General features: G+C 33.3%; 1 protein-coding gene across 3 annotated transcripts in view; it reads right to left on the bottom strand.

The window, feature by feature from the left end:
- Window positions 1–24,464, bottom strand: part of ZNF608 (zinc finger protein 608) — a 235,841-nt gene that overhangs the window by 82,600 nt on the left and 128,777 nt on the right. For all 3 annotated transcript variants that reach the window (XM_072597227.1, XM_072597225.1, XM_072597228.1), the window contains exon 3: window positions 17,073–17,328. In XM_072597227.1, coding sequence (XP_072453328.1) covers window positions 17,073–17,328 — 256 coding nt within the window. The remainder of the gene's footprint in view (window positions 1–17,072; window positions 17,329–24,464) is intronic.

The following is a 24,464-nucleotide window of genomic DNA, read 5'->3' as shown; positions in this document are numbered from 1 at the left end:
GGACCTAGTTCATTTATTTACTTATTTCAACAAATTGTGTTCCAACTCTGTGTAAAACTAAGGATTACAAAACCCTATATGTTATCTCATTTGAGATTCACTTCCATTATTAAAAGTAAAATAGCTTTTCTGTTCACTTTAACTGAGGATAAAAGAGAGTAAATTTACCTAGCATTATGTACCTAATACATATCTGAGGCAGCATTTAAACCCAGATTTTCCAGATGCCAGGTCTATCACTTTACCTGCTACACTATGTAGATACCTCTAAAATGAAGCTATACTGATTTCTAGCTCTGTTAAATTTTCTTTTCATGTGGACTTTTTTTCTCAGGATCTCTGTCTCCTCATCTATAAAATGATGAGGTTAAATCAGATGATCACAAAGGTCTATGACTCTCTGGCTCTGCCTGTGACTGTTATGAAATCTGTACCCTTTCCATGAAGGGAAAATTCTTAGAAGTGAAGCAAAAACACAAGCCCCTGAATTTTCATGGTACTAGACAGTGAAGCAAAAGAGACAGAATATGAGTTATTTCGGAGGTTTACTGACACAACTTAATGATTGAGTATAGAAAGTGAGGGAGAAAGGAAAAGAACCACAGACTACTGCAAAGTTATAAGACAATGCTAGTACCAATGGAATTAGAGAAGTTAGAGGGTGGGGCAGATTTAAGAGGAAGAAAATAATTAAGTGTTCTGGGTTTTGTTTTGTTTTGTTTTGTTTTTGGACACATTCAATTTGAGGTATCAACAGGATATCTGGCAGGCATTTGGAAACATTACACAGAAGTTCCAGAGAGAGAGAGATTTGGGAAAAATCCACAGAGAGGTGATAATTGAAACAATGGGAATGGGTCTAAGACCACCAAAAGCAACTATGTAGAGAAATCCTTAATGGAAACTTGGGAAACACATTTAAGGGGCTGCATCAATTTGACATTATTAAAAGAATGAGTCCTTTCTGAATCTCTTATTTCTTGTGTAGAAATGTTAAACAATTTCTGAAGGAGTCTTTTAAAAATTCATGTCATTTTTGAATTTTCTTTTTTATTACAAACTAAATTATCAACAAATATAAATAATTACATATGCAGAGAATAAAGCCTACCAGTAAAACTGTGAACTGTTACATAATTTTAAAAGTAAATGTTAACACAGAAATAACAATCAATATCATGATGTTTTATGTGTTGCATCAAAGAGCCAAACAATCAATAAGCTTTTACAAAGTACTTCTCTTGTGCCAGCCCCTGTCCGAGGTACTGAGAGTACAAAGGCAAAATTAGAGGAAAAAAAAAAAACCTCATGAAGCTACTGGAGTCTACTACTGGAGACAACATGTATTTCTGTAAATACATATAAAATAATACATAGAAAATTTTGGAAATAAGACTACTAGCAGCTACAAGTGTTAGATCAGGAAAGATGCCACTTCAACCGAGTCTTAAAGAAAATAAGGCAGAAATAAAAAGGGAGTGCAATTCAGCCAGTTCAAAACAGCCATTTCAAAAGCAATGAGACAAGCGATAATGTGTTAAAAAGAACATCAGGAAAGCCAATTTGGCTGGACTTTGGAATATGGGACATGGGAATAATCAAGAATAACCTGGTAAATGTTTAGCAACCAGCTCTCTGAGAGGAGGAGGGAAATTTGACTATGCTGGATGTAGTTTTAGGCTTAATCTGCATTTTTAACATATTCTCCCCAATTTTCTAAAGTCTAGACAATCAACAAAACAATAAAGCCTTGATATATAATGTTTGTAATAAATGTTTTGTCAGTAAATAAATGCTTACACTGAAAACAATCATTATAAGAGCCAGTAAGAACTGTCTCCAGCACATCACTGTGAATAATGTATAATCATGTCAGAAAGGTAGATTGGGGTCAAATTGTGAAGGGCTTTAAATGGTAAACAGAGGACAGATATAGTCAGAAATGCAATTCTGGAAAAGCACTTTGCAGCTGGTTGGACAAAAAGGAGAGACTTGCATCCAAGAGACCAATTGGTACTTATCCCTTTGCTTACATAGTCTATTAATATTATTTGTTTATATTTTGTATTTATATAATGTTAATTCAGCAGACAGCCATCAATCAGCATAAACTTGTTAAAAAGTAAAACAAAATTCTGCATTTAAGTGATAAAAATAGCACTTCAAACCGTAAAGTCACTAGAAGTACAGTTATAAAAAAATCACACAAATCTATGTGCTTTGGACAGAAAACCTGATACATTTTCAAAAGCATTTATTTTTTAGGTTAGAAAACTAAGTTTAGATGTTACTTGGGGTCCAATAAACCATAATCCTTTTCTGTAATTCTAATGTCACTCATGCTGATTTTCTAGCTAGTCTCAGTGTTTGAAAAAACAAGACAAACAGAGATTGTGGTCCACTACAAACCCAACATAATACAGGGTTGTGAGCCACAGTGAATATGCCAATAATTAATTTCAAGATCAAGAAGACAGATCTTGGGGGCCTTGTTTGCACTGAGAATTTTATATAAATTGTAACTGATTGTTTCAGAACAATGCTTAGAGGACATTTTGCCACTTGCACTTGGTCATGCTCTGCAATAAAATTATTAGATAATTTCTTCAAAAAATTAGCTTGTATCCAGCTTAGAAATAAATGTAATATTCCACAAAATATAAAGGCTTTTTAAAGAAAACTTTAACAGAAACTCCATGTAGAAAGCTTTATCTTAATTGGAAGGCTATATGTTTTTTTCACCACACTTTTATATGTAAGATAAAGCATACTTTGCACTGGCTGTTATTCATTTGTGCAGAAGAGAAATCTCTACTTTGGTAAAAGAAAAAGCAAGTAAGATTTGAATCGGTATTGTGTCTTTTAAGCTGTAAACTCTCAGAAGCAAGAATTATTGTCTGTTAATAAGATAATATGCTATGTTATTAACAGATACTCCATGTTTGTGAATAGTAATGGGCTACACATTTCACAGAGAATTATCAAATTTACTTCAATCAGTAGTTTTAGTTAATTTAGTTAGTTTAGTAGTTTAGTTTTCCAGCTATCAAGGTTTCACCGTCAGTTTCTTTCTTTAATTATATTAATTTTCCATTTAGGTGTTTGGATGCTATGCCATTCAGTGCGTATGCATATTAATGATATATTTTATTCCCTTTATTACCTTTAAGCACAATGTAGTTTTCTTCATTGTCTCTCTTAACCATATCCGTCTTTACTCTTGACTTGGTTGAGATCATGGTTGCTACCTCTGCTTTTTTGAGTTCTCTGGAAACACAATGAATTTAACTTTGCTCCCCCATTAGAACTCTAACTTTGAACTTTTAAGTTTCAAGTATGCTTCTTATCAACAATATATTGGTAAGTTCTGCTTTCTAATCCATTCCACTAACTTCTATTTTATAATTTAATTTATTATCCCTTTCATATTCATGGTTATGATGATCAATTATTTCCCTCCATCATATAATCTTCCATTTTTTACTCTCCTCCCCCTTTCACAAAGAGAAAGATGATGATAAAAGAGGAGTATTATTAGCAATAGTGCTTTATAATTCAATTGATCTCCTGCTCCATTGGTCTTCTATTTTCCTCACCAAGACTCTAACCACTGATTCTTACTTCTCCTTTATTTCCTTTTAATCTTCCCTTTATAATTCATGATCTGAAAGGGAAGTTTGTTGTGCTTATGACTATCCACTCCTCAGCTCCACTCTTCTTCTAAAACCTCTCTCTTCTCTCTATCCCTTGAATGTTTCACTGTTGACGATTATGTATTTCCATATGCTACTATTTATGCATGTGCTGTGTGTGAATGGTAAATCTTCCTAGAGATAAGTCTGTGTCTCCTGTGATGCTCACTCTTCTCTCCTGTTTCATATTTGCAATACTTTTTTTTCATGAGCCTCAATTTGGAAAAATAGCAATTCTGCCTCTTTCTTCATCATTTCATCTTTAATGTATTGTTTTTTCAACTTTTTTTCATTTCTCTGTTAAGAGCATGAAAACGTCATGAAACCACCCAAGTGCTCTAATTTTCTTACATGACACCCTCTATGACTCTTAAAGATATTGAGTTTATGAAGGAACATACATCTTCTCTCCCTATTAGAATGTAAATACTTCATCATGGTTTAATTCTTTGTAATTGTTCAAGTGTATTTTTACTTCTGTGTTTGTATTTCAGTTTTCACTCAATTCTAGGCTTTTAATTAGAAATGCCTGAAAATTCTATATTCTATTTAAAAGTCTCTCGTTTCTTCTTCCTGTTTGGGATCTTACCCGGGATCTTACTCATTTTTGCAGGATAAGTTAAATTTGGCTATGTCTTTATCTTTTGCCTCTTGCAATATAATATTCTAAGATTATCTCTCTTTTTAAATAGTTATAACCAAGTCTTATGCCAGCTTCATTCTTATTACTAGACACCTGAACTAATTCTTTCAATATCTTTTGTTGCTGTTATCTTGGAAGCACTGTGTTTTGCTCTATCATCAATATTATGCAAATAAACAATTCTGAGGATTTTAAAAAGTTTATGACGAATGGAAAAAACAGAACCAGAAGAACAAATTACACGACATTTTAAAAACAAAGAACTTTGAAAACTATAAAAAACTACAACCAATGAAACAACACCCATGATTCCAGAGGAATCGATTATAACACCTACCTTCTACTTCTGACAGAGATGTGATGGATATAGGGTACAGAATGTTACAGAATGAGATGTGTGTATATTTGAATACAGCCAATCAAGGAATTTGTTTTGCATCTTTGTTACAAAAAATTTGTTTTTATTTTCTTTCTTTTTTCAATGAGAGTAGATGGGAGAGAAAATAGGTTTCTAGAAATTAAAAAAAGTAAAATAGAGAGGTTTGAGAATAGAGGTGAAATGTTGCATGCAGTTTCAGATATGGACACTGTATTGGTAGTTTTGCTAAGAGAGAGTGTCTGTGGAAAAATGAAATGGAGAAATGTCTATATAGACATTAACAAAACTTTAAAAAAAGAAGATAATGTTTTAAAAATTTAAAAAAATATTGAAACAGCAAATGACAGAATATAAGCTACTTTACAACTAGTTTGGGGAAGTTAAGTTACTCTTGCCAAAAGGTTTTAAGATGTCACAGTAAATATCTTTTATTAGCTTTAATAAAAGAAAACATTCAGTAAGGGGTTGCTAAAAGAAAGGATTAAAATTGGTTATAAATGAAATAACTTAATCCTAAAACACTGATGCATAAATAAAGAAATATTAAAGAAATTCTAGAAACAACAGATAATTTCATTAAAGATGACAATAGTAAGAGCAACATACACAAAGACATAAACAAGGTCCTGATACTTAAACCAGAGAGAATCAAAATAGAAAAAGAAAGCTATAGGCTATCGAAATTCACAGACTGCTTGAAGCTCCAAAGAGTCTATGGAATTCAGGTTAAAATTCTTGCCAAAGAAAAATATCCCTAATGAACACTGACACACACAAAAAATAAAATATTAGCTAAGAAGCTACTACGATATATCACAAGGATTGTACATGACAAAGAAGCTTAAACCTATACCAGAATTGCAGATTATTTCAATACTATGAAAACTATCGGCATAACAGACAATATTAGTAATAAAAAACAATAATACATGAATTATGAATAGTTTCAGAAAAAGCTTCTGAATAATACAACACCTATTTAAGTCTGAAATAAATATTATAAAACAAAGCAATAAAGGGATATTTCCTAATATGATAAGTATCTAAAACCAAAAGTTGGCATTTTAGGTAATGAGATAAACTGGGGATTTTCCATTAAGATCAGAGGTAAAACAAGAATTTCATTATCACAATTATTATTTAATATGGTGCTAGAAATGCTATATCAATGAGACAAAAAAAGATATTGAGGGAAGAAGCATAAGCAAAGATCTAACATTAATTCTTTGCTGACAACATTAGGATTTACACAAAGACCTCTACTCGGTCAACTAAAAAGTTGCTTGAGATAATTGATAATTTAATAAAATTACAGCATACAAAGCAAAACTATATAAAAATCAGCATTTCTGTATATTAGTATCAAAACTCAATAGGAAGAAACAGAAAGAAAAACTGTTTAAAATAACTACAGAAAGTATAAAGTAAATGATAGTCTACCAAACGAGATATATACACACAGGAACTAGGACTATAATTCCAAAACACTTCTTATGGAAATAAAGATATCTAAGTAGTTGGACAAATATCAACTGATCACTGGCTGGGAAAATAAAAGTGACAATGCTACCTAAATCCATTTACTAATCAAACCATCAAAAGATTACTTTAGAGAGCTAAATGAAAAAAAAAAAAGACCAAATTCATCCAGAAGAACAAAGGCCAAGAATCTCAAGGGAAATGATGCTCAGGGGGTGGGGAGAGGAGAGTAAGAATCAACGATACTGCAAAGTAGTAATATTCAAAATTGTCTGATGCTGGTAAGTAACAGGGAGGTGGGTCAGTGGAATAGATTTGGTAACCAATATATGGAACACAGGAAACGATGACTTGCTATAGGGATAAGAATTTATTATCTGACAAAAGCTGCTAGGAAAACTTGAAAGTGGTCTGGTAGAAATTATGAATGGAACATCATACTATTAACTAGATCAGCTCCAAATGATTACATGACTTAGAAATAAAAGGTCAAATCATAAACAAATCACAGGTGCAAGGAAGAAATTACCTTTCATATCAATAGATAAGTGAAACTTTCATGACAAAACTAACCATCAAGAGGATCGCATAAAATAAAATAAATAAATCTGATAACGTTTTTTTAGCCCAAATAAAACCACTGCAGCTTAAATTTAGAAATCAAGCAGTTAACTGGGGTACAGGGGGAAATTTGTGACAAATCTGCCCAATAATCATTTTGAAGATACATTAGGAATTGAACTTGAAATTTAAGAATAAGAGTCATTCCCCAACAAATAAATTGTCAAAAGATATGAACAGATCAGCTTTAGAAGGAAGAAATTCATGATATCAATGTTAATTTGAAAAGAGTACTCCAAATTATTACTAATTAAATAAACACATAATAAACAACTCAGAAGTTCCACCTTAAATCCATCAGACTCACAAAGGTGACAACAAAAAGAAAATGTCAAAAAAATGTTGGAAGGGATTCTGGAAAAGAGACACATTAATTCACTTCTGGTGGATCAGTTCATTGGTTTAGCCATTCTAGAAAGCAACAAACTATGCTCCCATAGTTCCTATACTATGAAAACCCTATGACCCAGTGATAACTGCACTAGTCCTATCTTCCCAAAGTCATAAAAGAAAATGACTCATGTACAAAAATGTTTATACTAGTCTTTTGTAGTGGCAAAATATTTGAAAACTAAGAGAGTACCCATCAAATTATGTCATAAGAATGTAATGGAATACTATTATATAAGAAAAGGAAAAAGGAACAGTTTCAGAGAACTTTATTAATGCTTGTACAAACTGTTTCAAAAAGTAGCAAGGAAAACCAGAACAATTCATAGAATGATAAAACATTATAAATACATATAACTTTGAAAAACTTAAGAACTCTGATCAACACAATGACCAGCCACAATTCCATGGCACAGTGATGAAACTTGCTAACTACCTCCTAAAAAACTGAATCTATGACTCACATATTGTTGGACATGGCCAATGTGGGAAGTTTTTTAATTGATTAGGCACATTTCCTACAAGGGTTTGTTTTTCTTTCCTTTTTTTTCAAAAAGGGAAGGAGGAAAAATGGGAAGGAAAATAGATTTTTGTTAAAATTATGTTTTTAAACAGGATGTTTTTTAAACATATATGTCATTATGGATGGAAGGCAAAACTGAACAGGCTTCTAAACTTGTGGACCTCTGCCTGGCACAAATAACCATAAGCAACATAATTTAGGTTGAAGGTTATCGCAAAGTTAAAGTCAATTTTTCCAAGGAGCTCTATAAGGCAGCATTGACCAGTGGGAATAGTGCAGAAATAGAAGTCATAAGATCTGGGTTCAAATTACAGCCCCGGCACTTTATTATTTTAATGATGGTAGGCATTTGCCTTACCATCTCTGGGCCTGGGTCTCTGTAGGACATTTAAGCACTCAATAATTTAAAAAAATAGAGGAGGGGTTAATTATCCTATCACATTTTGATTTTCTCTGAAAAGCACTATCTGACATTTGTAGAAAGCTTTGAGTTTCCAGAAGAACTGGATTCTTATTTGTTTATGTTTACAAATGAGGCGATCCACCATCACATCTAGATCATTTGCAAAAAAAATTCTCTGTTGTCTCATATGTCAGAATGCTTCAGGTCCATATGTTTCTTTTGCTCTATATAATCTACAGGGCTAATTCCATCTACGATTCCTTGCACTGTGTAAATGTATATAACTGGTTTTAGTTGTGAATATGTGGAGAGAAAATATTCTAAAGATCTTGCTGACTGATATAAAAAAAAATTCCTGAAAGTGAGATATTTGAGTCAAAGTGAAAGGCAAATAAAGTTGTAGTCATTTAGGAATCTTAAAAAATGGCATTTTCATAAATTGTGATTTAAAAAATTGCTATCACATGCTATCCAAACTTTTGATAATTAGAGCTCCCCACTCTGGTAACAGATGGGGCTTATATTTAAAACCTGTCTGGGTTGGTAGAACCTGCCAGGGCTTTTACTCAATTAGCACAGTCACTTCCTCAGCACCTTGAGGATTCAAAGATATTCAAAGACTAAGATTAAACTGAGTTTAATCAGGATTAAGAAAGACTACAACAATTAAATCATAAATCCTCTGAAGTATTTTTGTAAAAAAAAAAATAGTCATTTTATCAATATCCATCTCTGAAGTTCCTTACAATAAACAGTGCCACGGTAATAAGATGTGTTGTCATTTTGTGTCTACACTCACCAAATGAGCAAATTTAATCATAAAATACCACAGTGCCAATATAAAATAAAAATATATTGTATATCAAAATGGGCAAATTATGTTTTGAAAATGCAGTTATTTCCATTTTTGTGATCAGGGAATACTTCAGTTCAAATAATTATAATAAGACAATTCTGTATCTGAACAGAAAAAAAATTGTGATGCCATAGCCATAATCTAAAAGTTGGAGAGCATTGTTTATAAAAACTTTAGTTAGAATTTTGACTGCTTTTCTTAATTTGAATAAAATTTATTTACCAATTGTAATAGGACCAGTAGTTTGCTGACATAGCTTCCTCCATCCATGAAAGCTGATTGGTCCCATCTTCCATGACATAACTTCATGGTCTAGAGGTATAAAAAGTCCCAGGCACATATAGTCAGCTTCTCTCAGACCTAGTGTTCCTTTAGATCACAGGAGTCACCATACCCTGAGGACTGACTGTCCAGATAAGTTTCCAGAGAGAAACAAGAGGGGCCAAATTCAGATAATCATCTTGTCCCAACATCAGACCTGAAATAAGAGTGTGCTTGCTTTCGAAGCATGCCTAGGATAGTTGGCATAGTTAGGATGAAATGAGGGATAGTCTCATGGTGCACACTGTGGTTGGGGGGCAGTGGGTGGCAGAGCCCGGAAAAAATATAGACTCCTCCTGAGTGTACAAGGGAATCTTCTCTGTGGGACCTGCCCAAGGCTCCTCCCCAGAGAGACAGATTAGCTCTTTGAGTGCCAAAGGGTAAAGTGAGTGCCTGAGAGGGTAAAGAAACAACCAAGGTCAGAAAGCCTTAGTTGTTGAAGTTGGACTGCCATTGCATTCAAAGTTAAAGTAAATTAGGCTACATATTAAGCAGCTGAAAGTGTTTGGCTTTCAGGGACAGAAAAATGGAAGCCAAGCTGCAGCTATTAAAGGTGGTGGCCCTTCAAATGAAGAGACCTTCTCTTGATGGGAATGGAGAGGGAGGTTTCTAACCCGGAGGTCCTGATTCCTCTTGAGAGATGAACCACATACTGGAGAAGAAGTGCAGACTTGTGACAGACTTGTAACTCCCACCAGGGTACCAGGACCAATACCAGGACAATACTTCCCTGACTGAGGGGACAGTCTGGGGAACAATTCTCTTTACTTTGGTTGTGGGGGGGAGGCAGGGAAGGAAGGATGTACAAAGATGGGGACAGTGAGACTTTGAGATTTAGCCTTTCTGAAGGACTTCTAACTTTTGGGTTCCTATCCATTTTTGCTTTGTTCATTTCTATTTACTCCTTTTCTCCCTTTTTTTCCCATGAGTTGAACACCTCTGCCCTAAAAGATCATTAGGACCTTCTACCAAGGTCCAGTATAGGGTAGGACCAACCAATTTCCTAATACTGCTTCCTTGGCCCTGACGCAGTCCTCACCCTGCTGCAGGGCTCATGCAACTTGATTGGCCACACCTTCTGTGATGCAACGTCCTAGTCTGGGGGCACAAGAGGTTTTGGAAGCATGTAGTTAGTATTTCTCAGACTTGCTGGTCCCCTGAGACCACAGGAGTCACTATTTCCTGTTGATTGATTGACTGACCAAACACATTCATAAACAGAGATGAAAACGGTGGTGCACATCCAGAGTAGAAATCCTTATTGCATATCTTTGCTGCGTTAAAACAAAGTAAACCTTCTCCTCCATTGTGTTCAGTGACTTGGCAGTGTCTCATTTTATCCCAACATCAGACCTGAACTAAAAGGGTGTTAGATTTAGAGCCATACCAGCAACATGAATTCTGTCTTGATTTCATTTAAAAATAAAAGCACACATTGAATCTCATACCATTTATTTACATTTTTATGATTTCTTAGTTATAAGGCTAGTAACCCAAAGCAGACAATGAAACAACTTATTAAACTTAGTTTTTACTTCACTGTTTAATTTTTTATCGATCAGTAGCATATACGAATATCACAAAAGACACAGAAAGAAGGAAGCCTGTCAATTTCAAAAAAGAAGGAAGACTTCAGTCTTCTGTTAGCATATTCTTCACATAATGAAAGTAGAAAGAATGATACTTGCCTTTTACATAGTTTTAAAATGGACAGAACAGACACTATAGGAAAATTGGGGCTATATCGCTGCCAGGAAGACACAGAACAGGTTTAAGAAGTGCGAAGCGCACAGGGGAAAAAAAAAAACAGATGCAATAAGTTTGGAATGCTTATTTTTTTTGCTTCCAAATTTTTCTATGAAGTTTTTTAAGAAAATCTGATTTCTGACTTATTGTTTCCAGCAACAAAAAAAAAAAATTTAATTCTTTTGATTCACAAGTTTTATTTATGAATAAGCACTGGAGCTGATTTCCCTAGGGGGAAAACTTCATTTGACATTTAAAACAAAGTTATTTTAAAGAGCTAAATATCATAACTTACATCACAGTCTAAAATCGTGGTTAAGATAATGGGACTACCTTGTATTAAGGCACACAAGAAAATTGTTAATTTGATTTGGGCTACCTTTCATATATGCAAATGACACATCAATAGGGAACATACTTTAAACTGTTTTTACACTAGGGTTGATAAGAGTTGCCTTGATGCATCTCAATTCATAATCAGTTCCCTTGGAAACCAACCAATATGATGAACCTACAAGGCTCTCAGATACAGTTACAGTACAGCAGGTGACCTTTGGAACAGAAAGAAACTCTGCTCCTGATGGGGATTGAATTTATAACCTTGACCTCATTAAGCACAGTATCCTGACTAAGCTAACCAGTCAAACACACACACTCTGTGAATAATCTATGGTTATTACTCTGACAGTAAGAAAACTACCTTTAATAGCAATGAACTTTACTATTATTGCCCATAGTCACTGAGAATACATCTCACACAGAAGTGAACTTGGATTGTCAAAGTTGAATATCCTAGACTGAAAACCTCAAATATTTCTCTCAATCAGCTGGGTACTACATTACAATTAATTCATAATTTCTGTTTTATTTCAAAATCAGGTATTACAAAATAAACTTAAATGTACATTTTAGTCCCTGCCCAATTCAATCTGAAGTTATAGGGAGGAATATATTAGAAGTAAAATTCAACTTGGCAAAATAAATGCTGGAAAATAAATTAGTATGACCAAAATAATCCATCTTGTGTGAGTTTAAAATACATTTTCTTTAAATTAATTAGCTTGGAAAGAAGGGAAAAGAAGCAGAATGTGACAACATCTTGGTGTGTTCTACTAGAAAATTATTTACTTTTATAATTAGTTACGTTCAAATCATTAATCCCCAAAGTTTGCATTTTATTTCCTTGGAAAACATTAAATACATTAAGTTAAAGATTTCAAATACATAATTACTTTATCCCCCTTACATGCCCCATCAAATGATACCTTTTACTGTCTTTTTGCTTTTTATTTTTCAACATTAACTATTTACAACCACAGAGTGCCAACAAATCCATGTAGGCAGTTGTCAGCATATACTATAATAAATAAGAGAATTTCTAAATAAACTAGCTTTTCTTCTCACACTCTATAATAGAAAATTCTTCACAAAAAAGGCAGGCCCTAGAAAGATTAAAATATGTGGATGAGAATTAAGAAAAACCACTTCAGCATGACAAAATTGAGCGCTCACTTTACTCCCTCTCTTTTCTTAGCCTTTTAAGTGTAAAAACATGAGAATGGAGGAAAAGGGGAACCATTTCTTTGATTCAAGAATTTCAAATGACAATCATAATATTGAACCATAAATAGAGGGAATGTATTTATTTAGTAAAGAAAAAGACAATAGGTATGACTTTGAAATCTAAAAGGGAAATGCGTCTGAATTAAAAACCAAGCTCAACGAACATATTTACTTATACTTTATTATTTTATTGTTTAAAAAAAAAGAAAATTTTCTGAGAAATCACTGAACAGCAGCATGTGTGCCCCAAATGTGTAAGTGAAACCCTCAAGAAATTCTTTCTAACATCTGTGAATAATTTTGTATCATCGCACACTTTCCTTGAAGAGAAAAGATCAGAGTACAATAGCAAAACATCCATATGTAGTATTAATTTTTCTCTGCTATTAAGCATGATCTGAAACATCCTAATGTTTTCCAGAGGGAAACATACTTGCAATCGCAACACTTTTTACCTTAAGACAATTTGTTACTAAGCAATGAAAGTTTTGCACACTAAGAGCAAGACAGTGCTAAGTCAGAGGCAGTTAACTAAGCGAATCTTTCTCTAATCAGGAACTTTAAATAACAAAAAACAGTGAAATACTATACTGGGATTTCTAAATCCCATGCCTTCAAAATCAGAAGAATATGCAGTATTAATGAAAATGACTGAATAAATAATTACATGAAGAATCATAAAAAGACAAATCACCACCAAATACAATTTTTCCCACTTTTAACTAATAGCGTTTGTAGGGAAACTACTAACAATGATATCAGAATGGTTAAAGCAAAGGTACCAGGAATTAAGCTTTTACTCAATCAGAACTAAAGATTAATATTTAAAACCATCTGTTTTGTGTTGGAAATGTTAAAAATTGCCCACTTAGGTCAATGTAATCTCAAAACTCTAATAAAACTATATTAGATGCCTTCCTCCTCCTTCATCCACTCCTGTTCCTAAATCCCTCAGCTAACACTGACAAATGTGTTCTTTCTTTCACTCATAAATGTCCTCAAAAGGACAGGAAATAATGATCAAGTGGATTTAATTAATTAATTGATTGATTGATTAATTAATTAATGTTAGGTAGGAACAAGAACTACACTGAAAAAATTCACATAGAATTTTCTTTGACAAATGTGCCTGTTAGACACATACATCTTAAGATCCTGAGCCTTTACTAGGAATAGATTCTTAAATTCTCCTGATTTTACAAGTTTGGTATATTCAACAAGAATGACTTCTAACAGTTATTGCTTTCATGTCATCCCAGTAAATATTTGCTCATTCCAAATATTAGTAAATATGAATCTGTAAAAAAGAACATTGGAGCTACATTTGGGTATTTATTAAAAATTTCCTATGCTTTAAAACCAAAAAAACTTAAAGGATCTATCATATAAACTGAATGAACAACACACAAAGAACAATGAAATATGTAAAAGTAAATAAATCTGACTGCATGTACATGTATTATGAGTGAGTATGTATTTTGTTTTTGTTCAGTGCTTTTGGTTTTGTCTGACTCTTCATGACCCCATTTGAAATTTTCTTGGCAACAAGACTGGGGTGGTTGGCTATTTCCTTCTCCAATTCATTTTACAGGTGAGAAAACTGAGGTTAAGTGATTTGCCTAGGGTCACACAGCTAGTAAGTGTCTGAAACCAGATATGATCTCAGGTCTTCCCAACTCTAGGCCCAGCACACTATCCGCTGAACCATCTTAGCTGCTCCATATACATATACACACCTATATGTACACAAATACACATCCATATCCACACATACTCCCCTCACTCCCCCGACAAGGTAGAGCCCTTTGGTGAACTATCATGTATCAAAGCAAAATACTCAAAATAATTGTGCATAAGCAGAAAGCATTCCAGAATTCCATATCTGGAATGTGCTGTTATTCTCTTAAATTGATGGATTTTTAAAATAATCCTATTTTTATGGAGGGGAATACCAATAGTTGAAATTAAATAGACGCCTAAATAAACAAAAACAAAAGGTTACCTGGACCTAATAGATTCTATGGTTAGTTTTAAATAAGTTTGCCACATGAGAGATCCAAAAATCTGTTAACTGAGGCTATAAAAGACAATAAATAGAGTTGACTAAGCCACTATGAAAAGCAGACCAAAGTTTTGTTCTAAGACCTCATTTTCCACTAATCCTCATTTCTAATTGTGTGTGTGTGTGTATGTGTGTGTGTGTGTTTGTCCTTCATTGTCGAAGAAGACACTGCCATCAGAGAAATAATGACATGACTTGCATTTGACTTTGTTTTGAGTGAGGGAGAACTGTGCAGGTTACCAGCCTCACTTCTCCTCCAGAACCATCTGAATCCAGCGACCAGATATTCATCAGGATGACTGGAGATGACTCAGGATGAGGCAATTGGGGTTAGGTGACTTGCCCAAGGTCACATAGCTAGTGAGTGTCAAATGTCTGAGGTGAGATTTGAACTCAGGTCCTCCTGACTCCTGCACTGGTGCTCTATGCACTGCACCACCTAGCTGCCCCACCATTTCTAATTTTACAGATTAACAAACTGAGGACCTGTAGAGATTAATTGACTTGCCCAACGTCATACAACTATTAAGTGAACCAGGATTTGCACACAGGTTCTGACTTCAAATCTCCATATTACAGTACTTACTTTGATAAGATTTGGAGCACTCACAATCAGCACCTATTTGAAATAACTTTACTAACATGTGAACTCCTTAATGGATATTGAATAATTGTAAAGTAAAATGAAGCTAAAACAAGTAAACACCTCCCACAATCAATGAAAAACTTCAAGAACCTTACATTTTCCCTGCTACATCTCCTAAATGGTGTCTACTGCAAAGTGTTAGCAAGACAGGATAAATTAAAACACCTCAGTTCCTCCTGAGTTCTTCACAGTATAGATTCATTATTTTATTTAAAATGTATGGTCAGATTAGAAATATATTCAAATGTAAGTAGACAGCCACATTCTAAAGTGAAAAACAAATTATACACTTCAGCAAATAAGTAAACCATTTCCTTATCTTTTACTAATGTTCCTTAAATTATTTCCATAGTTTAAGAAGCCTTAACTCTTACTTACATGGTAGAACCCTTAGGCATTTTTCCTATCCTTGCCAGTCCTAAAGACTCTTGATCTTTCCTTTTTTTTCTGAATTCCTTATCACATGTACCCAACAGGCTAAAAAAAAAAATCTCATGACTGTTTCAAGACAAAAAACAAAAGCTACCAATTTTTTAAACTATCTTCTAATTTTTCTTTGCCTTTCATCTTTTTTCATTCTTTTACTAATTATCTGGATTCTTCAGCATGGTTGTTCAGTCATTTTTTGTTTGTTTGTTTAGTAGCATCTGACTTTTCATGATCTCCTTTTGGGTTTTCTTGGCAAACATACTGCAATGATTTGCCCTTTCCTTCTCTAGCACGTTTTACAGATGAGACTGAAGCAAACAGGGTTAAGTGACTTGCTCAGGATCACATAGCATTTGAGGCCTGACTTGAAATCATGAAGACAAGTCTTTCTGACTCCAGGTCTGACACTCAATTCAATGAGCCACCTACATGCATTCACCAATATTCCCTTTATTGTATATTTGTCAATAACTATTGCCCACCCCATTCTTTTTTCAATGCAATCAGCTTCTTGGACAGAGTGAATATAAATTCCTGATCTGCTCATTTAAATTTCACTCATCCACACATCTCTTTCCCAGTTCCCCTTGTGACTTCTATTTAGTTTGTTTTTGTAAGATTATTAGATAAAATTAGGAAAACAGTGTTTGGCAGTGTAAGGAAACCATGGTAACAGGTCCAAAAAGCAAAAAAGATATGCACATAATACTTCATGGCTTAAAAACCTCTTTATCACATGGATCCTGTGAAATAAATTGTGAAAGTATTATCCCCACTTTACAGATCAAGAAACTAAGGCTCTAACATGCTATATGATTAGCCCACTGTCATATAACTAATAAGCAGCTGAAGGAGGATTTGAACTCAGGTCTGATTCCAAGGTCAAGACTCTTTCCATATGATCCTATTTTTCTTGGTTACACTACTTTTATGCATAAAACAACCATATCCATGATACTTCTGTGGCCCACACTAATTAGTGACCCCTTTCACTATGGACTGTGAGTATGGGTAGTCATTTTTAAAAATCTACCAAATTCTGGCATGTTTAACTGAATAAATAAGTGTGAAATCATCTCTGTTATCTGGAGAAGCAGGTGATAATAGTGAAGGGAAATTTCAAGTTTTTACTTCCATTTGTTTCTTAGAGAATTTTGACTAGCAAAAATAGTCATTGAAATATGTAAATATGTAAAAAAAATAACAAATGATGTGAGAAGCCACTTGTCTTTCCTCTCAGTACAGACAACAAATTCTCTTACAATTAAATATAAATATGGCAAAGAAAAGAAGGTAATAGAAATTAAAAAGAAAGTTACCTTCATCGGTTTCATGCCACACAATTCCTTCCAGATTCACGCTGGTCCCAGGTTCACAGGGTCCCAGACATTCAGGCTCAGTTATTACTCCAACTTCACATGTATTAACACCCACTGAACGAGTTCGTACCAAAAGCTGTTCAACTGGGGCTGCAATATTGGATGAAGATGAAGAAAAGTAGGAAGGCAGAATCTGAGGCGTGATGCTACTGGAAATTGGTGGAGGTGGTGCTGGCACTGTAAACAGGGGGTCAACCTGAAAAACAGACATGCTTACTGCAATGGAGCTGAGTAGGTAGTTCATTACAAGCAAAAATAACTTTATAACTGTATTACCTCTGGAAAAGATCATTATTCAAAACTCCCACTGGTACTTCAAATATAATTTGAAAGTCCTTAATGATGCTAGAACATAACGTATGATTAAAGGTACAGATATAGTATTCTTTGTGCTAAACAAAGTTCAGAAAGTTTTAAGTTATCAGTTATGCCTGAATTATACAGACTAGCTTTTCAGAATTCATCAAATTGCTCTACACAACTCATAACTGCATGAAAATACGCATTGCAAAATGAAAAATGTCCCCCACCTTCACATCTTTTAAAGGAAAAATTGGTTAAAAAAACCCAGCCAAAATCTACAATACACTTTCCTGTATCTCACCATGAGAAACTCTAATGAACACTATACATCTGGGCAGGTAAAACATTAATAAAAATACTCAGAGTATGTTTTAATTTCAAAGTGACAAATACATTCATGCATTTATTCACAACTAAATCACCTCAGTTACAGAAATATGTACTTTTATAATCACATTTAGGTCTGAAGTCCTTAGACTGAATATTAATATTTTTAAACATCACCTCTTAGGTAGATATTAATTATTAGCAGACTGTGTAGGCATGACCAAGAATATTACAAGTTATTTTATTCTGATTTCTCACAAGTTTTATTTTGCTCATTTATTCAAACAGCAAATCACAATAAACTGAAGCCATGTAGTAAATGAAACATTCCTGTTGACCTTCCCTTACAGCTTATGGACATTTTCAGCTAAGGTCTTTTCTATCTTCCTGGTGTCTTCTAGATAAAACCGTCAGTGAGAAGTTGGGAAAATCACTAGCACAGTGCTTAGCACACAGGAGACGCTTAGTAAATGGGAAGGACTGGCTGTCTGCCATAATGTCGTCTTCTCATCTAACCAATTGGAAAACTTTACAATCACCCCACAGGCATGAATGTTGGTGCATGCACACACCTCCATGCACATGCACATACACACACATACAACTCACACATTACATCAGATTTCAGGTGGGAAGCAGAGTAACCACCAAAACACTGGGAATAACTTTTTATTTTTTTTTATTTATCAGACCTGTGTTTTACCAGAATAAGGAACTCTTGAATAAAGAAATGCCCTCTGTCAACTCAGTTCAGTAACTCTTCTGCAGTTGATAATCTTAAGAGAGTTGTTTGAGATACTTGCCCAGATTCACACAGGCAGTGTAGATCTGAAGCCACCCTTCAAATCAGATCTTCCTAACTCTAGAAACCATTTCTAATGTTCATATGCCACACTGACTCTCTGAGACTTTTACTCTAATAATGCCCATATATAATGTCTGTATGCATAAGTAATAACTACTCATTGGTACACCAGCTAAAATCCATCTTCAATCTCAGGGAATGATGCTAATTGTCATATTTAATCTTGACAAACAGCTATCAATTAAAAAAAAAAACAGCAAAAGTCAACATTACATAGCCAGACAATCTACACAAGGGGAAACCTTCTGTTTATTCTTTCAATTGGGCATCTCAAATCCCATATGTAAAGAAGGATACCTATCAGGGAAAAAAGAGTAAAACTCAGCCTTGCTTATGCATTCATATTTTCCTACCATACTTTCCAAGAATTCAGCACTTTTATAGACATAGTGAACAAATCTGTGTAAAAATGATGTGTGTATATGTAATGAGTTCTCATTTAAGCAGCTGAGTCAGCTTTTTGAGCTTTTTCATATGAGTGTAGGAATTATCTCTACAATTTGCATTCCACTAAAATGATAAAGTGATATTAATTTAGCCTGAGAAGATTCATAACGTAAGAAAGCAATCTTTCATCCAACTGCCCATTAAAGGAATTTAATTTCCCACTTTCAAATCCCCCACAAAAGTTCCTTAGTTTGATATTCTTTTGTGGTTCTTGATTCTTTTTCTTCATCACAATGCCCTACAACATATTTGGAAGTCCAACGTTAAATTTAATGATTTAAGTTTTAACGTAAATGTAGCTTAACATAGATCAAAGTTCAAAGTTCACAGTGATGTTTATACTTTATAAACTGACTTGTCAAATGAAGAGGGAAATGCTAGAAAGAATATCCACAACAGTACTTCGACACTGTTTACCTAACTTAAGAGGTTACAATGTTGTAATAATATTTTTCTAGAACAGGGAAAATAAATAAAACTAGAAATAATGGACCAACTTTTCAAGTATTTTGGTATGTTTTCTGCTGTTTAACAAAAACTTTTGTGTTTACTTGAATTTTTTAATGGTTTATGGATGCTATTTTTAAAACTGACTTCCCAATAATTCCACAGTACCACACTCCCTTATAAATACAAGCATCATGCAAATAATACATGATTGTACTTTTTCATTCTGCATGTATCTTTAATATTTTTATATTTCTCATATTCAACAACTTATTGTATTTCATTTTAATCCATCATTCCACTCTAGTTTACTTGAGTGACTTAAACTATATACATTTAAGTTTGTGATAGTCATAATTCTTTCTCCATTTATTTGTTTAGTTTTGATTTTTACACTCTTTCTCCTTTAAGTCAGCACTTACGTCTACAAATAATTTCCTTATGCCAGTCATTATGTATATGTGTAAATATACATATATATGCATATATATAATGTGAATTCTCCCCACTACCCTCTCTTTCATAACTATGGAGACATGGTTCTTCACCACAAACCTATTTACAAATAGAATGGGGCAAAGCCTACAACGAATTGCTTCACCATCCTCATTAACAATAACAAACTAAGTGATGAGAAACCCCGGGCTGTCAAAGTAATCCGCTTTCCACTTTGCTATTTGCAATAATACTGAGTGCTCCAAAACCCAGGGCATTACCATCTGTTCTGCTTCTATACCTACTAGCTTACCAGTCTCTATCATCCAACCTGCTACTGCATCTTTCATATCCCCAGGTCTTGTCATGTGTCCCACAGATGAACTTGCCTATAGGTGTTGTCTCCCTCTGTTTAAAAATATGACCTTTTTGAAAGCAGGGACCCTCATTTAAAAAAAAAATGTATCCCTGGTGCTTATTGCTTAATGCATATGTAAGCACTTAGAATGCTTTTTCATTCATTCATATTCATTTGAAGTGTATGCAAGTCAAACATTTAGCTCACCTCTCGTTATTGCTGTTGCTGCATCTGTCGTGGTTTTCCAAGAATGATTCAAATGCTTCTTTTCTGATAAGGTCCAATTTTTTTTCCTTGATGATTGTGTTTAGCTTTGTTGGACATACTATTTTTGGTAGCAGCTTTAACTCCTTTCTTTTTGGAATATACTATTCCATCCTTTTGTCTTTATTTCCAAGACCACTGGGTAATCATAGATTATTTGAATTGGCATCCCTTAATAGCTGAACATCTTTCTCCTAGATACTTGCAAAATTTGTTGTTACTGAAATATTGAAATTTAACAGGTACTTGCCTAGGATTTTTAAGCATGGAATTTTTCTCTGGCAATGATAGGAGAGACTGATTGAACAATACTTTGTTTTCTATTTTTAAAAGTTCTGGACATGCAAGTGTATCATTTCCTGCCAAATGGAATTGAGGTTCTTAGAAGTATCATCTTCTTCTGGGAGATTCTTAAAATACCTCTTTCCCTCTTCTCTTCAAGGTCAATTTCTTTGTCTTGTGTAAAATTCATGTGTTCTTTTAACATTGTTGCCTTTTGCTTCATTTGCATCAGTGGAGGAAGCATCAATGATTGGCAATAGATGTAATAATTTATATGGTATTTCCTCTCTTCCCTCCCCATTTTCATTCTCACTGCAAAAGCAGAAGAGATGTAGTTACTATCCCGTGAATAGTTTCAAACCTATTCCATGTGACCAGTATTTGATGTCTATGCGAAATACTGGTTTTGGGATATCTATCTAAGATGAATAAAAAAAGACACATTTTTCTTTTCCCTTTTCTTGGTGGGGGTGGGGATTTTTAAAATTTGAATTTATTTTTCAATGAAGAAAACTGTGCCTTCTCTCCCTTGATCATCCCTTCCTCCCTACTAAGGAAAAAGAAAAGAAAAATAAAATCCCTGTTACACACAAATTCCCTCATTGTATATATAGAAAAACAATATGTCTCAATGTTCAGAGTACATTGCTTCTCTGTTAAGAGTTGGTAGTACATTTCATTGTGAGTGTTTTAGAATCATTGCATTGATCAGAGTTCTAAAGTCTTGCAAAGTTGTTTGTTTTTAGTATAATGTTTTATTATATAAATTATTCTGGTACTGCTCTCCACATTCTGCATCAATTCATGCAAAATTTCCCAGGTTTCTCTGAAATCTTTCTCTGCATCATTTCTTACAGCAAAATAATATGCAATTGCATCCACATACTATATAGTGTTCAGTCATTTCCCAACTGATGAGTGCCCCCATTTCAATTCTTTGACACATCCTAACCCTCAAAAGCTATTATAAATATTTTGTACATGAATCCTTTTGTTCTTTGATAGAATTCTCTGGCACATATAACTAATAGGGGTATTCTTGGGTGAAAGGGTATACATTGTTTAATATATCTGGGGGCTCTATTCTAAATGGTTTTCCAGAATGGCTGGACAGATTCACAGCTCTACCACAACAGGGCATTCATGTATCTGCTTTACCATAGGCCCTCCCATATTTGTCAATGTCATTTTTTGGTCAGCTTTACCAATCTGATAAGGTAGTACCTCATATTTGCTTTAATGTGTATTTCTCTAATTATCAATGACTAGGAGGAATTATTTTTGGTATGTCATTTGATAATTAGGATTTCTCTGAAAACTGCTTATTGAGTGATCATTTCTCAACTGCTTATAAACCTTAATCAGTTCCATATATGTACATATAGTCACATATATACGTAAATATGTGTGTGTATATATATATATATATATATATATATATATATATATATATATATATATATATATATATATATGTGCGTGCATGTGTATAATGAGATATTTATTAGAAAAACTTACAAATATTTTTCCTTTTACCTGCTTTTAGTTTTAGGAGACCTGACTTTGCCTTTTACAAAAACATTTTAAATTTATGCAATCAAAATCATCCATTTTATCTCCTGTGAGATACACCTTTTGTTTAAGCATGAACAGTTCACCTATCCATAGACTGAAAGATAATTTTCTCCTTGTTCCTCTAAATCATTTGTCATCTTTATGTTACTCTTTATACTTATGTCACATATTCATTGGAAGTTTATCTTGGTAAACTCTTTGTCTATACCTAGTTTCTGTCAGACAGCTTTCTAGTTTTTCCAAATCTTGTCAAAGAGTGAATTCTTACTCCTATAGCTTTACGAACCTTTTGGTTTATCAAAAAGTAAGCCACAATGTTGATTTGCTTCTGTAAAGTCTACCCATTCCACTGAGCAACCTACTTCTTAACCTGTACAAAACTGTTTTAATTACTACTTCATAGTCTGAGACGTAATACTGCTAGGTTTCCTTCATTTCCAATTTTTCCTATTATTTCCTTTGTGATTCTACATGATTTTGTTCTTCCAGATAAATTGTGTTGTTATTTTTTTTAATTCTTTGATAAACTTACTGACATGGAACTTTTAAGAATAAATTAATTTAAATAGTTATTTTTATTAATTGCAAATTAATAATTAATTGTATTGATTTACTTAATTAATTTGGCCTATCCATGAAAAATCAGTATTCTGCAACTAACTGAACCTGTCTTAAATTATGCAAAGGATTTTGTAGTTCTATTTATATCATTCCTTTTCATTAGCAAGTAGAGTGCCAAATATTCTATCCTTTCTGTAGTTAAGTGGAATTTCTCTATCACTTTCTGTTTGATTTTGTTGGTAATATAACTAAATGCTTATGATTTGTGTGAGCATACTTATATCCTGCAACTTTGCTTAAGTTATTGTTTCAATTAGTATTTTAGTTCACTAAGGTTCTTGAATCAAACCAAAATTTTGTTTGTAAAAAACAATCATTTACTTCCTCTTCACCCATATTTATTCCCTCAGTTTCTTTTTCTTGTCTCATTCCTATAGCTGCCAATCAGTAATAGTGATTGTGTATATCTTTGAGTTTATTCCTTATCTTTTTAGAAAGACCTCTTATCTTCACAAATTTAATAAAAAAAAGAAAAAGGTTTGATGGTATCCCCATTACAGATAATTCTAGCTGTTGGTTTCAGATATATATTATTTATCATATAAAAGAAAAAAGTCTATGTATTCCTATTTTCTGTTTTTAAAAAAAGGAATGCTTTTTTCTGAATTTATTGACATGTTGTTCTTGTTATTAATACATTCATTTACATTTAGTTTTCTTAATACTGAACCAGTCTTGTATTCTTGAATATATGTTCTTGTAGTCTCCTTACCAAATAGTTTTCTTTCCTTATTTTATTCTCTCCAGTATAGATAATAAGATCCTACTTCTAATGTATAAATTTGGTAGAATCTCTTCTTTTGCTATTGCTTTTGAACAGCTTTGGTAGTAATGGAATTAATTATTCATAATGTTTTATAGAATTTTCTTGTAATCCATATGCTCCTGAGTCCCCCATTCCCTTGATAGGTCATTTAAGTTTGTTAAATGTTTCTTTTTGAGAATGAGTATTTTTCCATTTTCTATTATGCTAGGCATTTTACATATACACATATACAGTAAATATTCATGCATTTCATTTAAGTTGTTGATTTTACTGGCATATGACTGGGTGAAAGTATCTTACAATATATTTTATTTCTTCAGTGGTTTTGAAAATACCTTTTCCTTTTTTGGTACTTGATTATTTTTTTTTCTTTTAAAATTAGATAATGGTTTGTCCACTTTGCTTTAAAAAAAAACAGCATTTAGTTTTATTAATTTCAACGTGTTTTTTGTTATTCTCATCTTTGTTCAAGTTTTATGTCATGCTGTTTAATGCACAATCGAAGTTGAGGGCTAAACATGATTTTTTTTTTTTTATTTTGAAGGTGCATACCCAACTCACTTCTCCTGCTCTTTCGTTTACTGATGAAAGTTTTTAAATGTATAAATATTTCCCTACGGAATGTATTAACTACATTCAAAA

Source organism: Notamacropus eugenii, chromosome 3 (assembly GCF_028372415.1).
Source record: "Notamacropus eugenii isolate mMacEug1 chromosome 3, mMacEug1.pri_v2, whole genome shotgun sequence".
In the NCBI taxonomy this organism is placed as follows: domain Eukaryota; kingdom Metazoa; phylum Chordata; class Mammalia; order Diprotodontia; family Macropodidae; genus Notamacropus; species Notamacropus eugenii.
Note: the sequence above shows the minus strand (reverse complement) of the source record. Positions and strands in the feature narration are given on the sequence as shown.